Source organism: Bombus terrestris, chromosome 4 (genome assembly GCF_910591885.1).
Source record: "Bombus terrestris chromosome 4, iyBomTerr1.2, whole genome shotgun sequence".
Lineage (NCBI taxonomy): Eukaryota > Metazoa > Arthropoda > Insecta > Hymenoptera > Apidae > Bombus > Bombus terrestris.
The window spans coordinates 13,567,027-13,588,211 of record NC_063272.1 but is presented as its reverse complement, the minus strand read 5'-3'; the positions used below and the strand labels follow the sequence as shown (position 1 = coordinate 13,588,211).

The window sequence follows — 21,185 nt, the reverse complement described above, 5'->3', positions numbered from 1 at the left end:
CAAGGTCAAGTATATATTACCACGATGATATTTTAACGGAAACCGAGAAAGAATATCAAGTGCATATTTCGCCTTGAAGATGGCTTTAGCTATTCGAGTCTTTATAAATGGTAGGAAGGAATGCATATCAGTGAAATCTGTTCAAACATTTACACTACAATCGATGCGTTATTTACCTGTCTTTGTCTGATACTACTTTCAACGTGTACCGAGAAAATAACACGACGTTTACAGCTGTGTATCGAGCGATACTCTACATAGTACATCATCAAACAATGGCATCTAGTTCTACGAAATCGAAGTTGGCCATTGTCAATGATCTTTACAGGGCTATCATAATTCTACCGAAACGTTTCTTTTTTTAATTTGTTTGCTGTACAGTCAACGTTGAAGAAACATTGATCATTGTTGTTATCACCGATTGTTTGCATAAAATAGAGATAACGTGGCCGCCTTCCGGAAATTGCTGGCTAAAGGAACGGTCACCGAAATCTGGCCTGATCTCGCGCGTATTCACGAACGAATAAAAGAGAAGCAGCGAGAACCGCGATGTATATTTATGCGATCACGTTAACTGGGAAATTAAATTCTCGCGCATTTCATCGAGGTTTACGAGGCGGTGCGAGAATTTCACGGTCAGACGTCAAAGAGCAAGCAGGGTTTGGACAAAATTTACACGACCTCTTTTCTTTTCACTTCGGTGACTTTGTCCTCGTTCCAAGTGACGTTTATTGGCTTTTTGCGGCAATATCCCTGCAAATGATTAAAATACCGATGTATCGATAGGATGCGATCCATTAAAAACAAAGGCACTTCTTTTCACTTACGAACCCAGCGAGGGTAACGCGTAAAGTCCTAACGGTGATTTATCAACTTTGTGTGTATTTATCATGTCCTGCGTCTATAGTCTCTTTGATCTTTTAAACGATTTCAAGAGAAATTTTGAACAAAAGGGAACAGCAAGTGGGAAAAGAAGCGAATATTCGAGGCATCGCACCGATACAAACGGACACTCTCTACCTTGACAACGCGGCTGTTATCACCGGCAACGTATTAAAACCATTATCCAAGTTATTTCGCTTGAAAAGAAAATCTAAACGCGGAATTTGCACCCTGCAAATTGGCTCCGGCTACGCTACAATTGCAAAGCAATCGAAATCGATCGGCGATGGGATTAAAGAACGATGGAAGCATCGCCTGTTCTCATTCCGAAAACTATGCGTGTTATATATTTATATGAAATACGAAATGCGTGCTCGTCGACGTAGAAACAGGATGTACAAATGCAAAGAGAGTAACGATGATTAATATCCGCAAAGAGTTAGGTCAAAGGTGTAATATACAAAAATCACCAACATACAGCTCGTTCAGAATTTTATTAGAAATATAAACAAATAGTATTTTACACTGATTGATTGGAATCGTTTGATAGAACCTCACACGTTATCCCAGACGTTCGTATCTTCGTGCTCTCCCCGAATACACCACTTTTATACACGTACGATCAATCATCGGTTTATATTTAGAAATCTCTTGCTCTCTTTCTCACTCTCAAAATTCCGCACCCATACGCACAGATGATTTATCGAAGACGTTCTGCGTGGTAATCTGGGTATTGCCAGATTCGGGGTTCGTGTAAATTGATCGCGAGAACACCGCCACAGTCTACGTTTAAGTTAATCGAAAACACCAACGATGGTTGCAACGATCTTCGAAGCATTTAAAGATGCTCGCAAATACAAATTCACAATTTCAAATTCAGCTATAGATACTTAAATATTTACAACGTGTCATTTAAAATCGCGTTATTATCGTAACAAAAATCATTCCAGATCCGAGCATCCAATATGACGTCCAGCCGAAATTTATTCGACGTACCGTTGATTCTCTGGTTTCTGGAAATTTGTTCGGCAGGCAACGGACTGTAACGTTATCGATAGTCGACGGGTTCGAAACTTCGCTCGATTTCTCAATCCGACGCCGGTTCGTCGTTCTCCAACTTTTCCATTTGCTGACTTGGCACCGTGCAGAACTTTGTAAGTTTTACCAAGTCCCCGGACTGTGCCCGCGAAAAATATGTAATTGATCGGGAGAATCGAACGCGGACGTCGGAATAGAAGCGGAATCCGCTCAACGCAACGGTAAGATTATTGTTTCGAAACGATATCGAAGGAGGAGAACAAGGCCGATGTGTATCGTGCATTATATTTTCCCGTTCGAATGAGATGTAACGACTCGATTATTACACGGAACATCGATAGAAGAAGAAAAGGAAGATGTACGTGTATACGAATGCACGCGCGTTCAGGCCGCGATGCAGCTAGTATTGAGAAAAGAACGTGTGTTTGCGTGTGCAAAAGTAAGCGGACTGCGAATCACGAAAGGTTTCAACGAATATCTCGAGTATTCTACTCTCGTTTGGCACAAGATCGCCTTCGTTTCAGAGACTACATGGAGGATTTGTCGATACCATCAAACGAGTAAGGAGGTTTAATGTACGCTCGGATACACCCTTTTCCCTTTGATGTGTTTTTTTTTTTTTTTCTCATCTCGTTTTCCGCATCTATGCAGAACGTCCATGCCGAGCAGTTTTCTTTCTCTCGACTTGCGCAAAATCTACTTGAACCGCGAGTCCATCTAAAGACCGCGTTTCTGTCGTGGAATCGTGTTTCTCGCTACGGAACGGAAACTTAAAGCAAACGACAAAAATCAACGAATAAACATAAAGTCGTAGGGTGTTTTAGAGACGAGGTTTAGTCTCTCTCGTTCAAAAATACTTTTTTCTTTCGGAGAAAGAAACGCCAAAGGCATTTCACGATTCAGAAATTCCTTCGTGTTTCTTTCGTTTCAAGGAAGTCATACCGATCGTATAAATAATTACATGCATCGTCAATGTATAAGCTGGCAACACTCGTTTTAACGAAACTACCACGTTTAGGAACTTTATCCATTTCCATGTCGAGCCTCTCGATGAGAATCTCTTCAACGAATGCTGAAATCCACCTGATCCTCTTCGTCTTCCATCTATCAGCGATTCCAACAGACCTTTCGTAATCAACGATCTCTCTGTGTTCCACCTACGCGTCAAGCAATTGTCTCATCATCTTTGAGCAATCCTCGGACGACTTCCGTTGCCAGAGGTTATACGATCGCCCAATACCCCCCCAAAATCGTCAGTTCGTGTTTAACCACCGATCAACAACCACGGTAGAATCACGGTCACGCAAAGAGCCGCCAGGCAACTGGCACACATTGCCAGCGGACTGGCAGCTGCCTCCGGTTCCGCCTCGATCGTGTAATCCTCGTCACGCTCGAATTCATGGACTTCGACGTCGCACCGGAAACAGACTCGACCGCTCTTCAAATGCGAGCTGTCCCTCCGAAGCAACAACGCTGAACCTTTGCGCTCGATCTTCCATCCAGGTTCTTGCAGTAGCATACGAGTCATCATGTTTGATCCTTCGTTCTTCACCGTATGCTTTGACAGAATTCTTTGTTTCTATTCGTTTGCTGTCGTTTTGACGTTTTCCAGGCGAACTGGAGCATCCGGTTTCTTTTGAAAAAGTCACTGCTTGTTCACCGGTGTCTTATTCGTAGAGTCAGGTTGCGTGTTTGGACGTTCTCAAGGCTGATACCACCGGTGTTCCGCTACCTGCAAGACAATACAGAGTTAATCAAGGGGACACCGGTGTAGATTGTTTGGACGTCAATTACGCGAACAATAGTCGAGTTGATAGATGAGACGTTGCTTTATCTTATCTTCCACCGTTCTAATTTTTATAAAAGATACAAATAATCTAATCTAACTGACTCGAGGCTGTGATTCGCCGCGAAACATGCGACACTTATCAGCTTATCGACGACGATAGAATATCTTCTCTATGAGCATTATATCTTTTCACTGAATAAGAATATGTTGACCGATGCTAATTGCTTCCGAACGGAGTGAAAATACGAGAAAAAGAAGCATAGAAGGTACACCGTATTGAAACCGAGTTGCGGATATTTTTATTCAAGTGTTAGTGAACTGCAAACTTGTTTAGCAGCCGGCGGTCCATAAAAACGGACCTAAGATCGATAAACAAAAATACGATTCTCGAAGAATTATGTACTAAATTGTATTACCTCTTCGTTTCTGAGAATATGTAACGAAATATTGTAGGATCTTACTATAATTAGTTTATTTAATTTAGATTAAACATGTGTTGGTTAGACAGGAAACGATGATTGTTTAACGTGAACTAAATAAAACAATGTACTATAATTAGGACAACTAAATAGTTAATTTGCAATTCTCGTCACCACGGTTCCAACGCTCTCGCACACGCGGACTACACTCTCTTGACAACGCGATTCGCACTCTATGACTTCTCAACTAACACTGCCTGCCAACTCATCCTTGTCCCTTAGCATCCCTTTGTCTTTTGTTTAGCCCCACCACGCACGTGTTTCCCAACCATTCGTGGCCAAGGTCAGACAGGCCTTTTCCGCATAACTATTCCATTGAAGAACCGACGATACATTGGGCCTGTCTTAGGCTTTAGGCTTAGGCTTAGGCTTTCCAGCGACATTATTTATGGTTCGCCCAATATCTCTTAGGCCTTTTGCCCACGCTACTACGATATTAATCCCAGCGAGAACTTGAAACTTCTCCGGTAGAAATTCATTGAAAATGTTAAGCTCTCGTTACACGTGGAAAATAGGAAAACACAATATGCCAGCTTTCGCCAGGCTTAATGCGGCCATTAAGCGGCAAACGAAGCTACGAAATTCAACTCGCGACTGGAGATTTAGCTAGCAGGTGCTTCGGATTTATGAGCATTTAATACGCAGACACCGATGCCGTGGGCGCTCCATCAACTTCCCGCGCGGCCAGAAACGAGAATTAATCGAAGCAACTTCAGCTATTCCACCATAGCTTCAGCGAACACCGAGCCAAGTTGACTGCTAAACCAACCGAAACTCGCGGGCTTGAGCCACGAAACTTTAGCCGCGATTCACTGCAGGTGATACCATACGATTACAACGCAAACAACGTTAACCTGTTAATAAGAAATTCGGTAGGTCAGCGTCGACGACGTTCATGTGACAACGACTATACCCAAATCCACGCCATTTCATGCTACCTGACAGCAAACCATTAGGTTTTGACCTGGTCTTTGCACACGGCCCAACATTGCACTTTCCCTATGACGTAGGACAATCAGGATCTTCCCCTCGCCCCTCAACACCTACAAACGCAACATACAAAAACTGCTAGCATTCGACCACGAGGCTGGTCTAGTGTACAGTTTGGCTGTGATTTGAGCAACTATTTTAACTTCGCTACTTCATTGTAATATTGTACTTGATCATTTTCGCGAATAAAAGCCTACAAAAGCCTATAAAAGCAAGTTAAGTTATTGCTCAACTACTCCTTTTTTTATCCTTAATTTTACGCAACATTCACAAACGTTTTTAACCGTCGTTTTATCTTACGTAGTCTCTTACCGTCTGAATCGGGAAAATAAAATTTTACGATACAGTTCTCAGTAAACACGATACAACAAACATTTACGTGATAAGGAATATTGGATTCACGTTAGGGCATATAGCTTCCTATGTGAAAACATCACAAGAGAAAAACAGTCAGATTTGCGTTTTATCGAGGTTTTGTAATCTTCATATGAATCCAATTATGAAATTTTGTTCCATCATAAATAAGTTAACCGCGAGCAAATCGTTACAATATTTCTATAATGTAAGCAATTATGTAATACGACGAACACTTCGTGGATATTGAAGTCTAGTAACGCGAAGGTTAAAGATGCTAAATTGCTTTCTCCTCTCGCGGAGAATGGCACAAAGTGACAAGATTTGTAGCATTTAAATAGCACTTTAATTACTCGAACTTATAATCCTCTATTATACCTAATTACGATGTGTACGTACGCTATGCGTAGAGTAAATAACTAATCAGAATCACAAATCTCTCGAGGAAGCAAGTATTTAATGCGTAACACGTTAGGAAGCTAATCGAACGACGGATAGTACGCAATTGAGAAATTCCTACATGAAAATGAGTAAGACGGTCGAAAGGAAGAATTTTAAGAGTCTGACGGATTCGAGCGAGTAATAAATCTTTCAGCGAAAAAATAAGACCGTTCAAAGTACGTGTTCGAGCGAGTCGGCCGTTTCTCAGGAGAAACGAATCATCAATAATAAGCTGTGAAAACTGGTCAAGAGGCATTAAGTTCGGAAACGGAGAACTTTCATCGGTACGGCCTTTCTGCCACGTACTGCATCGGGCTTTGCCCTAGTTTCGCTTCTTCGACGACTATTAGTACCGATTAGACCAAGTTTAAGACATTATCAAGTGGAAAACTAGGCAAGAGGAAAGTGTTTCTTTCTTCTTTTTGCTTTTCTTGCCGATAAATTAAACGAATGTAGCCACTTAATTAAATCTAGTGCGATACCTAATCAACGTCGCTTGTAATAAATCTCTGTCGAGAACGCTACGCAACGTTCACATGCCACAAAATACAATGGGCTGCTGACTTAACTACGACGGTGATTCAGATTCCGGCCGACTTTAATAATAGACGTAGCAGTGAACTTTGCTCGGTAAATCGGTCAGCTCATATCGTTATAAATCGTCGCCCTATTTTGAACAAATACAGGTCGACAACTGTGAAAAATTTTTGACCGAATCGAAAATTTTCTTATTTAGTAATACGAGAACGATCGACAACGTACAATATTGTAAAAATGCTTCCTTGTAAAAATTAGGGATTCCGACTTATCATGTTACTCTGTAATCTTCGCTTCTAGCGATGCGACGAAAATATAAAGCTGCATCGCGAAAGCCCACGAGGTTTGGCAAAAGCAACGAAACGTTATCGCATTGATGGAAAAACCAAAAAACGGACAAGCACAGGGGAAAGATATAAAAAATTCCATTACACGCGACTATCGCCAGACCGGGCTAGAGCAAATGCTCGGAGGGATGCAGTTCGCGGTACTTTATCTCAGTCTGCTTTTGTTCATTGCTCGCTGAAGGATGTAATGAGATTCAGGAACAACAACACGCTTGACCGTACCCAAGTGGGCATACGCGGCCAGTTACATCACCTTGCCAGCTCTCGATGGAGGAAAGAAAGAAAGAAAGGAGAAAAAGGAGAGTACACGCGGGCTGATTACAAACGTGAGCGGTAATTATTCGAAAACACAATACAGGAACGCCTCTCTTGTGCATTTCACGCGTACATTTCAAGCTTTAATCCGATCAGATTATCGAATATCGGTTTTAAAACCGAGCCACCGCGATACGAGAGTTATTAACAGCTACGCAAAATTCATAATTCGATGCATCGTTGCGAGTTCATATAATGCGAAAATTGCTGAATCATAAAGGTACTTTGTAACATCGATAGATCTTTTCGAAAGCTGCGTTTCAACCTCTTAACGCGGAAAGTTATATATATATATATATATATTAATATATCTGAATAGAGAATAATTAATGACGAAAATGGATGCACATTTTTCATAAATAGCGTGCGGATATTTATGTATTTTATTTAAGGAATTTAAAGATGCGAGAGAATGCACGAAGCATTCAAAATTATATGAAATATTCAACGTAGATATTGTAATATTTAATAAGTGAAAGAAATCTCTAGTTAGGTTCCATTTCTCGCGTTATACTCATAAAAATATAAATTTCCATAAATACCTGTAATCAGTTTATCAAATGATAGAAGATATTTTAGTACGAAAGCTGTCGCAGTTTCAATCGACGAAGATCAGTGGACGAAATAATCGAGTAAACTAAAACAATCTGTGTACGTATATGCGTGTCAAGTGATTCATCTTATCTCGGCAAATATTTGACAAAACAGAGATAATGAAAACGAGGAACGCGAATCGAGAATCAGTACAGCGGAATTAAGTAGAAGCGGACGTTCGGTGGTCAGACACTTTTCGGCCAGCTGTCCCTTTTAGAGTATTTTAATCCGACGGAGAATAAATGGAGCAACGGTTCTTCTCATTTATACAGCAAACTAAGGCAACGAACGAGTCGTGCCAACTTGTACGAGTTGTACTACGACACTAGTCAAACTCTAAGACTCTAGGAACGCCGCTTACAATCTGCGATGGAAACTTGGAAATGTCATAATTACATTCCGCATCTTTTTGCGACTCCTATTTTTATGAGCATACGCCAAATGAAATAAAAATTGAAAAATCATTTACTTCGCCTCATAAATATTCCAACGAATGTTTTACTACTTTGAATATGTTGCACAGTTTTAAATATTTAAATTTCTTAGAACTGCGTAAACGTCTGTAATTCAATTACGAAGTTTCAATGACGTAATCAGAGTTTTTTCAGTGGTAGACTCTGACGTTAAATCCTACAGCCATATACATAACGTTTGAACCACTTAAATATACGAGACTTACTTTTCCTTCAAAGAGCGACTCGAGAAATGTGTCGTTCCATTAATTGTGGTAATTTCGGGTTGAACACTTTGCAAACGGTTCCACCGCTCTCTCGTTAGAGAATATTGCGATAAAAATGTGTTGCGCGAAAGAGGACATTCTAGAAAGTATAAGCGAGAGTCGCGCGTTCTTTTTTTCTAGGTCGTAGTTTTCTTTTTCATTACTAAAATGGATGCTCTGTTTTTGTTTGGAGCACTTAACGATTTCCTAAAAATTTATAGCTACTTTCGATTTGCTCGAGAAATCGTCGTAAAAATATAAAATCGGTAAAGTGTTTTCCAAATCGAGCTAATACCCGGAGCTTCCAACGATTTCACCACGATGATCGTTGAACTAGTTCACGGCTAAAACAGGAAACCGAGTTTCCAACTAAACTGTCTACAAATACCCAAATGAATCTCATCCCTTGCATTTCCAACGCAAAAATCATAATACCAACGAAACGAAAAAAAAAAGAATTTAATTTTCAAACGAAAGAAACACAAGCAGGAAAATGAAAAGTTTGGAAAGTCCAGTGTGAGAGCTCGGCCATTATATTCGACACGTCTTAATTCCCCGAGTCTTTAATGGCAATTCTCTGTCAAGTTAACCCAAATTGGCGGTTCAGTGACAGTAGTTTCGCAAGCTTTTATCCAGTCAACTAATGGTTTCCTGTTAAAAGAAACAAGATTCTTGAAACGAGTTTCTATCACCGTATCACTCGGTGCAACCAAAAGAAGGAGAAGAAGAAGAAAAAAAGAAAAGAAAATAGAACGAGGAAGCACACGATTATAAGAGAAACGTGCGTTTTCACGATCAACAACTTATAATTACATTGTTTGGCTTTTCGAGCGTCGAATGAATGCACGACAGGTGCAAGAAATTGCTTTCCGCTGTGTTTGAATATACAATCAGCACATTATTAGATCAGAGAAACGGAATGGCAATCGTTACCGGCTGCATCGAGTTAATTTCATTGGAGACTCGTAGCAGGGGGATGCAACGAAGCTGATTCGGCTTTAAAGACGGCCCAATAAGAAGGCAACGATATTCAGTCGCGTCCGAGTCATGGCAAACATTTCCACTTGAATATTCGCGCGAAGACATTCAGGTAAAACGTTGCAATTTAGTGAATTACGAAAGAGATGACACCGTTTGCTTATGTTAGTTCCACGTCGTAACCTTCCTAACTCGTCGTATCCGTCGAATCTTCCGAGTCGGTTATTCCATTTCAGTTATACGCTCGAGTTCTTCGAGAATACGTCGAATCGAGATACACGAAAGGTGAGACCGGAAGATGGATGCTAATTAATTGGATTGTTCCGATGGTGAAATCGGCGAAGATTTCATTTTAAAATCGTTTCGACGAGCTTGGGAAGACGGTATTATTTAAGTTGTGAAGAGCGACGTGAGCAAATTGCTCGGGTGCGATGGGACTTTTTAGCATGTTTTAGAACGAGGAAATTTGCACATCATTTGCATATCAGTGCGCGCGTCGTAAAAGAAACGTGAAACCGCCAGAACCGTATGCACCTAAAGTTTCCTTTCTGCAAGCTGCTCGAGAGGTTTTTAAGCGTGACATTATTTTAAAATGTCATTTAAGGACGACCTGAGAATGACCATTTACGTCTATAAAAAAAAAAAAAAAAAAAAAAGAAACTGGAAGAAGAGAGAAAGAAACTGCATTTACATCAGCGTATCACGCGAACATTTCATAAAAGTATACAATAAAGCTTTGCCGTGGCAGCGGGCTTTCAGATTACGCGCTTTAGTACGAACTTTGGCTTTTCCTTTTTATCGCTGACGAATATTCGTCGAATGGGTACGTATGGAATTCGAATCTAGCGGGCTTTTCGAGGACGCGCACGGATTCTGTATCGCTTTCGCAAAAGCTTTGAAACGAACGCCCCGAGGTCTTTTGTTCGTTCCGCCAGCGAACGTCTACACCGGACGTTTCAGCGATGGCGACACAATTTTCCTAGTAAACGAGTGCATAAAACGTATTTACGCGCGTTTAAATGCACGCGGCTCAAGTCTGACGGGACCAACAATGTGAAACTTCGCGTTCGAGAATTTCATGAAGATGCAGAGAGAAAAGGAGCGCGAGAAAAATTGACGAGATCGAAGGAAATTATCGCGACTCTCGTTTCTTTGCACAATAAACGCACGATTACGATGGCAGAAAAAATGAGCAAACGTTGAGCGGAATTGCATTACGGGACGATAACGAACGAAATATTACAGAAATAAATGTCTCAAAATGAAGTACTGTCTCGCGATAAATAATATCGATATCGTTGAAGTACACGCTGATAGAGTAACTTTGAACGAAACCGAGCAACTTTCAATTTATACGTGAAATTCGAATTGAGGAGAAATATTTCAGCTTCGTGTCATAATTCGCACACATAAGATATTTTACGTTGGCTGGTCGCTTTGACGGGATAAATCTGAAAGCCTTGAACCACAACAGCAAATAATCCTATTACAGGTATCACGGCAGCGGTATTAGTAATTCGGCACGAATCACCTTGCCTACGCTCACTGGTAAATTCGTCACGTGTTATCAATTCACGTTCATCCTCGCCACTGTTTTCGTCCACCATTACTCACGTGACATACGAAACTGCCTTTGCGAATAATTTACGGCCGCGTAAAGCAAATGTAAAAATTGACAACGCTTAAGCAATGTTTTCGTCTACGCTTCGATAATTCCATGCTCATAAACTAACCAATTTTATTATTGACAAATCCTTGAGAATTCGAAATGTTCCTGTATAATACAAACAAAACGTTGGTCATATCTGAACGATAGCTTTTTTTCCGTCGAATCTTCATGGCGATATGACGCATGCTAACGATAATTCACAGGAATACGAACAGAGAGAGGATTGAATATACCATCGACCAAACTCGTAATGAGTTCTACGTCTTACTCCGAATGGTTCACAGTCAGATACGCTTGCACGCTTTGTAATACCGCGCGAGCAGAACGTTTTTCTCATTCAGGCGGTCCCATTATCGGAAAATTTGCGGCAGACATTTTGCGTGGAATCGTGGAATTCGCTCGATTGTCCGGGTGGTGTGTTCGTAGTCGAGGGATCAGATCGTAGTGTGAATTCGCCAGAACTTGGGGCATAAAGACCGGATACGCTTCCGTGGGAAAACATTGTCGCAACGAGATTCACGCTTGCGTGCGACTTATACAATACACTTTTAGTATACGATATTAGCATCGCAAATTTATGGAACGACTGCCCAGACGATTTTTACGGCATGCGCGACGCGATATCGTCGCCAAGAGGAAGTAAACAACTAGAGCCATTCTCAACGTCGAACGAAAAGGTAAAAGTCCAACTGGACGTTGCTCGAGGCAATTATTCGAGTAGCGAACATTTAACGAGCAGAGAGATGATTAATAATAACGATCGAATAATAACGATCAACAATATGTCATACGATTAACCCGATCATTGCCTCGATGACAAATAGCGATTGTCATGCTATGGCACAAGCGTACACATCGTTTCGAATTTACGACATTGCGGAAGTCACGCCGACTCGCTGCTGGTGGCACGCGCGAATCTACAAGGTCTCACGTTTGACCCGTAAAAACAATACGCCACTGCGTACTATTCAAACCTACGCATTCCAAGCTAAACGTGGTATCACGAAAGAACAGAGCATACAAATTTGCCAACAGTGACGCAAACGTCACACGAATATCGATCACAACAACAAAACTATACAAAACATTGCCTGTTTGACTAACCTCTTCAAGAACGAAACAGATAATTATATTTCACTGATCTCAAAAAAATGTACGATGATCGTTGAGTTCTTAAGTTTCGTCGAAGGTATTTTGTACATTGAGAAATATTTATTCGGTATTTATTAAATCTCTCGTTACTGAACAATTTAAACAGTAAACAATATAAGTGGCGAATAATTTCGTGCCGAATATACCGTTAAACGTTGTAAATGTAAATGTAAAAACAATTTATCCGAATCTTTAGAAATATCAAAGATAAAACCGTAAGCGTCAACTTCGCTCCAACGTCCCTCTGTTTACCTAGACGTCTCTACTTGTCACTTACATCATTGCCACTTCAACTACCCTCGCGGACCAAAGAGAAACATACACGTTCCTGTTGACACGTACCTGTGATGCGAGGCAGCAAAATGAACGAGATAGACGCGATCGTCACACGTGAGTCTTCGCTAATGCGGAAACGGTCTGAAGAAGCGAAGGCGCGTCGTGTCGATGCGTCGCGCACGTGGAACGGACACGTTGGCCTTCTTCAACCTCGACGGAGAGGGAAAGAGAGAGAAGATTGCACGAGGTGGAACGTAGAGACGCGCGTCCTACCTCAAGCACGTCTGACACGCGAATGAACACCCGCGAAGAGCGATGTCGCGACGGGAGCCAGCAAGGGGAGGAAGCTAGTGAACGCGCAACAGACGCGAGAACCGGAGACCCTACACCGTTTGCTATCCCCGCCGCCTATACGACCCTCGTGATTCGTCGTTTCTCCTCGAGGCGAAGCTCGATTGGTCCACGAGTACGGCGACGTGTACGAAACGGGTGGCCGGTTTTGCCTCTACAGCCTCTCGTTAATCGAACCATCGGCGAATTTCACGACAGCTGACGGTGTTTCTCGATGGAACGCAGGCTACGATAACGGTATCGAAGAAAGCTAGTTTCCAACAGTAGACCAGGTTAACAATGATCGATGCCTTGGTCCAGGCAATCGCTATTTTGTATTGCGTAAATCGAAGGTCACCTGCAGCAGGTGTGTTGGAAATAGTTAATACGATGGCTACATTTTGTAGTATTCGAGCAAAATAGTAAGTTGCGCGATAAATTTGCTTTACGATGTGGTTATATTCTTCGTGATGTGTTTTCTGGACACGAATTGGCGATCGAAATGACTAATCTTATCTTATCTAGTTTGATATAGAAAAATGTACATAAAATGGGAATAGTTTAATTTCTACGTTTTAATTTCTACGTCGAGGAATATCGAGGAATCGTAAACAACACAAAGCCTCGTATCGTATGAGTGTCACAAAAGAAACACGACGATAATTATAAAGGTGTTTTATTGTTCTATATTTGAATGAAATGGTTTTTGTCTCTTTCAAAAAGATACTTCAAATTTGAAAGTCAACCATATCGTTTTACATGCATCGTATCGTTAGATAAACAGTTAACCACATTCGTGATCTACCGAATGAAACAAAGTGTCTGACGCATTATGGCCGCATTATCGATTTCGAATTTTCTGAATGGTGCAAATATCACACTTCCTAGTTATCTCTCTTTCTTCTATTTCTCTTGTTTGAAGATAAGCTGCCTCCTGCAAACAACCAACACACATTCGGGGAGTCTTAAGCGTAGACCAGATGAACGATACAGCGGGAAGTTTCTTCATACTGTAAGCCGTGGATTTGCGAACTCGAGAAACCACTCGCATGCCGTGCAGAACCTTAGCAATCGTGTGAACCTGATTTCCGGTAACCTAAATTCTCGTGTTTTCACGACAATCAGAGAAACCACGACATATCATTCTATACCCATTATAATCTCTATCGATTGTTTAAGAACAGATAGAGAAGCGTTCAAAGTATAAAATATTTAAACTACACGTACGCAGATTATTTTATTCGATGGAAAAATAAAACTTGGCCGGATATAATGGATAAAACTTTCTTTCGCGTTTAACTCATTAAACAGTGGTTCGTCGTATATCACAAATGATAATTCATTGGTAGGTAAAGACCTACGAAGGTGCAGTCTAAGCTGAGGTGGAAATAACCCTTACCGTGACCGCAGATCGTAATTAGCTGCGAGTATGTCAAGCTGATACCCAGCAAGACCAACCTAGGCATCTTGTTATAGATTAGGAGGAACTAATGCGTGTACAGTGGAAGGCGTGTCAGCCATAACCACCAATGGCTATGAAACGCAAGCTACCGAGAAGCTCTACAACGATAATGTCAAAGAAAATCGAAGATACAATCCTCGTGGAATTAACTCACCCTGAGCACAAAACTGGTAATAGCGAGAGACAGAGCACGATAAAAGCAACGAATAGAAAATGCTAGTAGAAATGAAAAAACTAATTCGTCGGAAATAATTGACATAAATCTAAGTTCACTAAGGATATCGAATGACCTAAGCAAAAAATGGATTTTATTTATGACAACTTGCCGAGAAAGCATACGTACATATAACGATTCGTTGCGACCACTGATTATCAGTTTTTCTTCGACTCCTCCCAAGGATAAGAGATCTTCCAATTTCTCTCCCTGACCCTTCCACCTATTTTCACCTCTTCTCTATCCCCCTTTTTTTTTTATTTAAGCTACCGCATTCGTTCATTTAATCTACCTCTGTCTTAATCTAATTCTTGCACAGTGTACGTATGTTTATGCCACGTGTTTATAGTTTGGACAACTTCCTAGTGTAATATCTTTATGCTCGTTACGCGGCATTATGTAATAAGTCGTGGAGATAACCTAACTCGAGGTTATATCGATATCCAGAATGGAACGTGTGGTAACTAAATGAAAAATTCCTTATCACCGGACAACGTCGATATCGCGGTCGTTTGTTGCCACTGGCGATATCGACTCTAGTATCGAATTATCGACGTAGCAATTAGAGTACAATGAGCAATATTTGGGAAAAATGTTATCCACGTCGACGAAAAATATAAGCAGGGGAAATATAACGAATGTTTTATCTGGCGAGAATACGTTCGATAAATAACTTGATACTGTTAAACAAAACGAGGTGGCATGGAGTACACCATGAAATACGTGAAAATTGGTGCCACGTTTATTATGTCAGAATTTATATGCGAGTTTGACACGAGCACAACGACACCGAACAATAAACATTAAGCGCGCAACCAGTTACAAACTGGAAATCGAACAAAATTCGGAACGTTCTGTCGAAAAGACAGATTGGATCAAATATCGCACCCATTTTCAATTCGTCTCTGAAAATATTTCTGGAATAATATTCCCATAGGTATTTCAGAGGCAGCAGCTGGTTATTTACGCGAAGGCTTACAAACCGAGCGTGGACTACGTGGGTGGCAGAGGATTTACATGAGAAATTTCGCTATTTCTATCCCTATCCACCGTTTTATGGCTTTCTCTCGTGTCGGATCTATATTTTACGATCGTCCGCCCATTCGCATCACAATTGAACTTTCACAATGGCCTTTTTCTTAATGATCTACATCATACGCACTAATGCACTCATGTTGCAGCGCAACGACGCGATTATAAAGTCATCGAGTCATTTAAGAATAGCGTGGTATCGCGGAAGAGTTATTTAGGAAAATCCCGATGAACTACAATGCAGGGAAAAGTGGAAATGCTGACGGGTCGGGAAAGATAGGAAATCCTAATGGGCCATATGGCCAAGTAATATGCTCGTAGCCCTTTATAGACAATAGGTAATTGAAAAAGGTACGCGTAATCATCTTGGGTCATCAACAGCTGTGACACACGTGTGCGAGGTAGAAGTATTAAAATTAGTATAAAAGGACGTTTTGATGGAGAAAGTTAGTTAGTCGTTAGTTGGAGTAGATCATGGGTTGTGAGTTGTCATTCAAAAGTTGACTAGTTGTAACAATTTAGTTGTTTTAATTGCATTACATTAATACGTTAAGAAATAGCTCATGGTTTCCTGTTTCATCATTATACATAAATCTATCATTATAAATAAATTTATCAACGACGTGGAACTTTTTAGAATTAGCGTACTTCTATTCCTTTCTTTAAACTTAGCGCAATTAGCCAGACACTTTAACGTAGCGTGAGGTCATCTTAGGGCCTGTTGCTACTTGTGTGAGCTCTTTGAAACACGCACTCATCAATTGCTTCTTTCCCAAATCGAGAAATTCCTGTGTCCACCCCCCAGCAATTTGCCTAACATTGAACATCGTTTCTATCGTTCTATAAATTTTCTTTTCTTTTTTTTTTTTTAGTACATGCGCATTTCCTCTACAAGTCTACGCGCTTATGCTGAGTTTCTCCGTACTATTCGTACGCTTTAAAGAGACTCGATCGCATTAAGCTGCAATTCGAAGCAATCGAGTAGAAGTTCGCCTGAACGATCTCTCGCACTACAGTAACTCGCGTGACGTAAGAATGCATCTTTAATTATTAAAGCTTGTTTTTAATAAAGCTAAGAGGATAAATGGCCAACGCGTCAACGTGGCAATGTGTAAAAATTTAAAGAAGAGGAAGGAAAATTCCGAGTAATCAGAGTAAATCAACTAGATATCACGATCTCCGCCGTTTCTTTGAAACGTATAAATGAATATGTAAGCGAAGTACTGTGCAAATGCTTAGATCAACTAAACATGCTTTCAGGATACACTCCCCTTATAGTACTGCTTATTTATGGTTTCTCTTGGCTCATAAATTTTTGAAGATACTGCAATAAATAGAGCTCTGATTTAATAATAAATGTTGTAGAATATGTATAAGGTTATATAGAGAAATGGAGATGAGAAACGTGAATCAGTTTCGCGAAATGAATAAAGAATAGCGGCAAATATACGAACAGGATATATCAAACTATTTTCGCTAACATTTCCAAATATATTATTGCTACTCAAATATATAATATAAAATGTCTTTCGAAATATCAATTATTTGTAATCACGCGACACTGATTCGAGCAATCGCTTATTCTTGGACAACAAATGGTATTGACATCAGATATTATTTCACAAAAGTGACAAATTTTCATTTAACAGAGTTATAAGTCCTAAGATTTTTGCACAGCGGTGTATACGTAACATATCATAGCTGTAACACGCATCATTTGCAATAGACATATATCAGATCGTCAACGATGAATAGTGGTCAGACAATTGAAAGACGTATACGAAGAAGTCAGTGACCCCGATCGTTTATACACGACCCAAGATGTCGAGTGAAAAAGCGGTGTTAATGCAATTACACAAATTCGAAGATTCTAGTTTCGCGTGATCGTAATACGATTTCCGGTACAGAAAAGGGGGTGGACGGGAGCGCAAACATCGGTTTTCAATAGGAATACCGTTTCCAATGGTGAATTCAAGCGAGCAGATAGCAGAGTGAGCGGAGAGGAGGCCGAAAAATAAAACGGCAAGAAAGGGATTCAATTAGATCCTTAATGGAGCTTGTATACGAGACACTTGCAGCCACTTGCGGTTGCTGGACCGAGTTACGACTTGCAATGACCTGACCAGGATTCCTCTGAGCCCCCATCGCTCCTTTCCTCTCTATCCTACCTTCCGACACCCGCCCGTTGCCTCTTTCTCTTACCAAACTTTGGGCATCTCTCCAAGATACCGCAGAAATCGCATACCATGTTAGAAATTCAGGGCGGTTTGAACTTGGCTCGATGCACCACTAGCTGAATTCCGCTGCACAAGCACGTGAGATTGGCTAACTCCGAGGGAGCGATCCGGAATTCGTGTGCACGCTTTTCCTCCAGAATTTTTCGATCCGAGGAACTCGATCGGTGAACGAGGCTGTGGAGTCGTGCGAACCGGAAGGCGTGTTATCGATTACCACGTGAGAAGAAACGTGTACAGCTGCGTGTCTCGCCTTTTACCGCTTGTCCAACGATATCGAATCAATCAGGTGACAAAGTGTAGAAGATCCGGTACGAACAAGGACCATGTTCGAGTTGAATATTGCGATTAATTTCAAGTTACGTATGGCGTTGGTGTGAATGAATCTTACGTTACACGGTATGTAATCAAAATGTTTGAAGAGCGACTATTATGTTTGATGAATGTAGCCATAAAAGAAATCATAAAGTAAGGATTAACGTTTATGGCTGTAATTACAGCAAGTGCGAATATAGCGATGAAAAGCGAAGCAAATGGAAAGAAACGTCTGACTTTTCGATTTGAACCGATGTCTGCAGGATACAGCTTATATATTCGTTTCAACGCACTGAATAATGAGAGCTGCGTTACCACGCGAGTATCGGAAGAGGTTTGTACACGTAACCTAGGGGCAGATTTACGTAAAACATTAATGATTTCAAAGTTGCAAATATCATGCCTATACGTATGCATAATACAGTATGTAAAAACACAGTGATGCATTTGTATATTAGCATATTCGAAAATGTTAAAAAAAGAAAAAAACAGAGAACTTCGTAATGCCGGAAATTTACATTTTCGAATATCGAAAGATAAAAAGGATGGAAAATAAGATTAACGTTAAGTTGGAACTTATGGTATTCGTAAAGATTGTAAGATACTTTATTTTACACTTACCTGCTTTATATCTTTTATTTCTCTTCAGTGACAAACGCACAAAACATAGGTAACAAAAATATTAAATGACGCGAAGTGAAAATTCACTTTCATGCGGAATACCGTAAGAAAGGGATTCGAATCGTGACACGACATCGAAGAACGTACATTCGATGCAATTGGCGAAAATAAATTTTACAATAATAACATCTCATAATATTTCATCCAGCCGCAAAATTATTTGATACGTTATGATAAATATGATTTATCAGATGTATAGATCGTAAGATTCGTCATTGGAAACACCTGCAAAGCTACGCTTCCATTCGTGTATTCCCCCTTTGCAAATTCACGCGCATATTTCTATTATCCAAACAAATTGTTCTTATCAGAATTACATACCGAAAACATTATTCTTCCTATTATCTAATCACGTATTAGTTATGTACACGGTGATTTTAGCAATACACATATAAGAGGATTAATTCAGATCCATTTTCAGATAGATAAGAACAAAAATATTTGAAAACATAACCAAGATCGTTTAAAGCGTATTCAATTTTGTAATTTATCCCGCTAAATGAATTTAATTGGCTCGACAATTTGTACGCAACGAACACCCGCGCATAACGCCATCTATCGGTTACCGCAGGAAACAGTTTGAACAGCCTTTAAACAAGTAGTTTAAACAATCGTTAATACATTGGTCAACATGCAAAATATGTTCAAACAATAAAATGAATTCGTATTATGGAAACGCAAAGTTAAATAGATTATCGACGTACATTTAATTACCAATGTAAAAAATACGGAAATTTGATAATTATGTTAGTGTAAAGATCTTGATATAAATGTCGATAATTCCGTGTTATTTTCATAAAATTAATTGAATTAAATACTTATGGATTGGTTGATAAAGAAGGTTCCTTTAACTGACATGTTGCAGAGAATTGCAATTTAAGCACCGAGACTAAGTACCTAATTGCTCTTAATTAGACTAAATTGAAGGTTACCAGGGGACAAGTAAACGTGAACCAGCCCATGGCATCGTCTTCCTCTCAGCCAATCGTGAGACTCGTTTTTACCGACAACTACCAATCATAAGGCAAAACTTATCGGCGCTACGAGCGCCAATTCGATGTCCCAGATTAAACTGACTATAATGGTTTTGTTTTTCTTGCCCTAATATTCCATATGTAAATTTCATTAAAAAACCGTATGGCTACGTATCAATCGTTTTTTAAATTTTCAACGAACCTCTTGCATATTTCATAAGTTCGAACCTTCGAACATTTCATACATCTGATACCATCGTTGATCGATCAATTTCGTTGCAATGTTACGAAAATAAAAATAGTTAACAAAATATTGAAAGAACGAAACGATGCAAAGAACACTTAATAAAAGTACTTACCTCGGACGTAGGGACGAAGGCACTAGGTCCATCGAAAGCCGGCACCGGAACTGGAAGTCCTCTATCCTGCAATAAATATTTCAATTATTTGACATTTCATTAAAGACGACTAAGCTAGCTGCAAATCAAAGAGGTTTCTCGAATGCCCGGCTAGCTCAGTCGGTAGAGCATGAGACTCTTAATCTCAGGGTCGTGGGTTCGAGCCCCACGTTGGGCGAGTTTTTTTTCTGTTTTCGCATTTAAAAAATAAAAAGATATTTAACCACGATACGTTTAATTACGTTTTATAGAAAATATATTAATTCTAATATATTCTTAGAAAAAAAAAAAATTATCGTACATCTTGGAATTCGACTGAAGAGTACGTTTCACGTCGCTAAACTTTGTTTTATGATCTGCGTGTATTTTATATGAGTCATACGAAACTATCGATCAGGCTTTACATAGTAGGCTCGCTATATCGATTGTAAAAAGGACTTCCAAAAAGCCGTGACTACAAATAGCATAGCCGACTTACACATGTTTAGCCCCATGCAACGAGCAAGTCAAAATGGCTGACATATTTTTAGGCCACGTTTCGACGCTGTTCCATAAATAGACAGTTAAAATAACTCCATTAACGCAACGTATCAGTTCTTGCCGATTCGCGGTCCAAGGATTATAACATTGGCAAAGTTTGCGCGAAAGCGAACGTACATACTATTTTCGACGTTCGAGAAAATAAAAATAAGCCTTTCTCAAAATGAAGTGACCATACCGGACGTTTATTTACCAGAGACTCTAAGAAACGTAATACATACTGTTCCACGTACACCGTTTCTAAATGATTATAGCGAGACGTTCGGATGAGTACTCATAAAACGAATGACTCATCGTTTAGTTTTGAGAAAGAAAAAATATCCTAAGTCCAACTTATCCTAAGTAAGTTTCCATCTTTAATTTTATCTCGGCTTTATTTAAGTTCATCGTTTCGAAAGTTCGTAAGCTTGGCGAAATTATTATCGCTATACAGAATACCGATCATA

General features: G+C 40.0%; 2 protein-coding genes, 1 long non-coding RNA gene and 1 other non-coding gene across 6 annotated transcripts in view; 2 read left to right on the top strand and 2 right to left on the bottom strand.

Moving 5' to 3' along the window:
• LOC100646339 (sestrin homolog) overlaps positions 1 to 21,185 on the bottom strand; it is a 146,642-nt gene that overhangs the window by 101,058 nt on the left and 24,399 nt on the right. For both annotated transcript variants that reach the window (XM_003394907.4, XM_012307931.3), the window contains exon 5: positions 20,161 to 20,226. In XM_003394907.4, the coding sequence (XP_003394955.1) occupies positions 20,161 to 20,226 (66 nt within the window). The remainder of the gene's footprint in view (positions 1 to 20,160; positions 20,227 to 21,185) is intronic.
• On the bottom strand, positions 1,358 to 12,841 carry LOC100646463. Of its 2 annotated transcripts, none has more exons than XM_012307930.3 (2): positions 12,626 to 12,841; positions 1,358 to 3,652 (listed from the first exon to the last, which is right to left on the bottom strand). In XM_012307930.3, exon 2 carries the CDS (start codon positions 3,449 to 3,451, stop codon positions 3,185 to 3,187), a length of 267 nt encoding a protein of 88 aa, XP_012163320.1. In that variant the 5' UTR covers positions 3,452 to 3,652; positions 12,626 to 12,841; the 3' UTR covers positions 1,358 to 3,184. The 2 variants fall into 2 exon arrangements, with proteins under 2 accessions (XP_012163320.1, XP_020718586.1); XM_020862927.2 differs by lacking the exon at positions 12,626 to 12,841 and adding an exon at positions 7,715 to 8,111.
• LOC125384821 lies at positions 14,876 to 18,953 on the top strand. The gene is made up of 2 exons (XR_007223619.1): positions 14,876 to 18,230; positions 18,332 to 18,953. It is a non-coding gene; the product is annotated as an uncharacterized LOC125384821 (long non-coding RNA).
• TRNAK-CUU lies at positions 20,305 to 20,377 on the top strand. The gene has a single exon. It is a non-coding gene; the product is annotated as a tRNA-Lys (tRNA).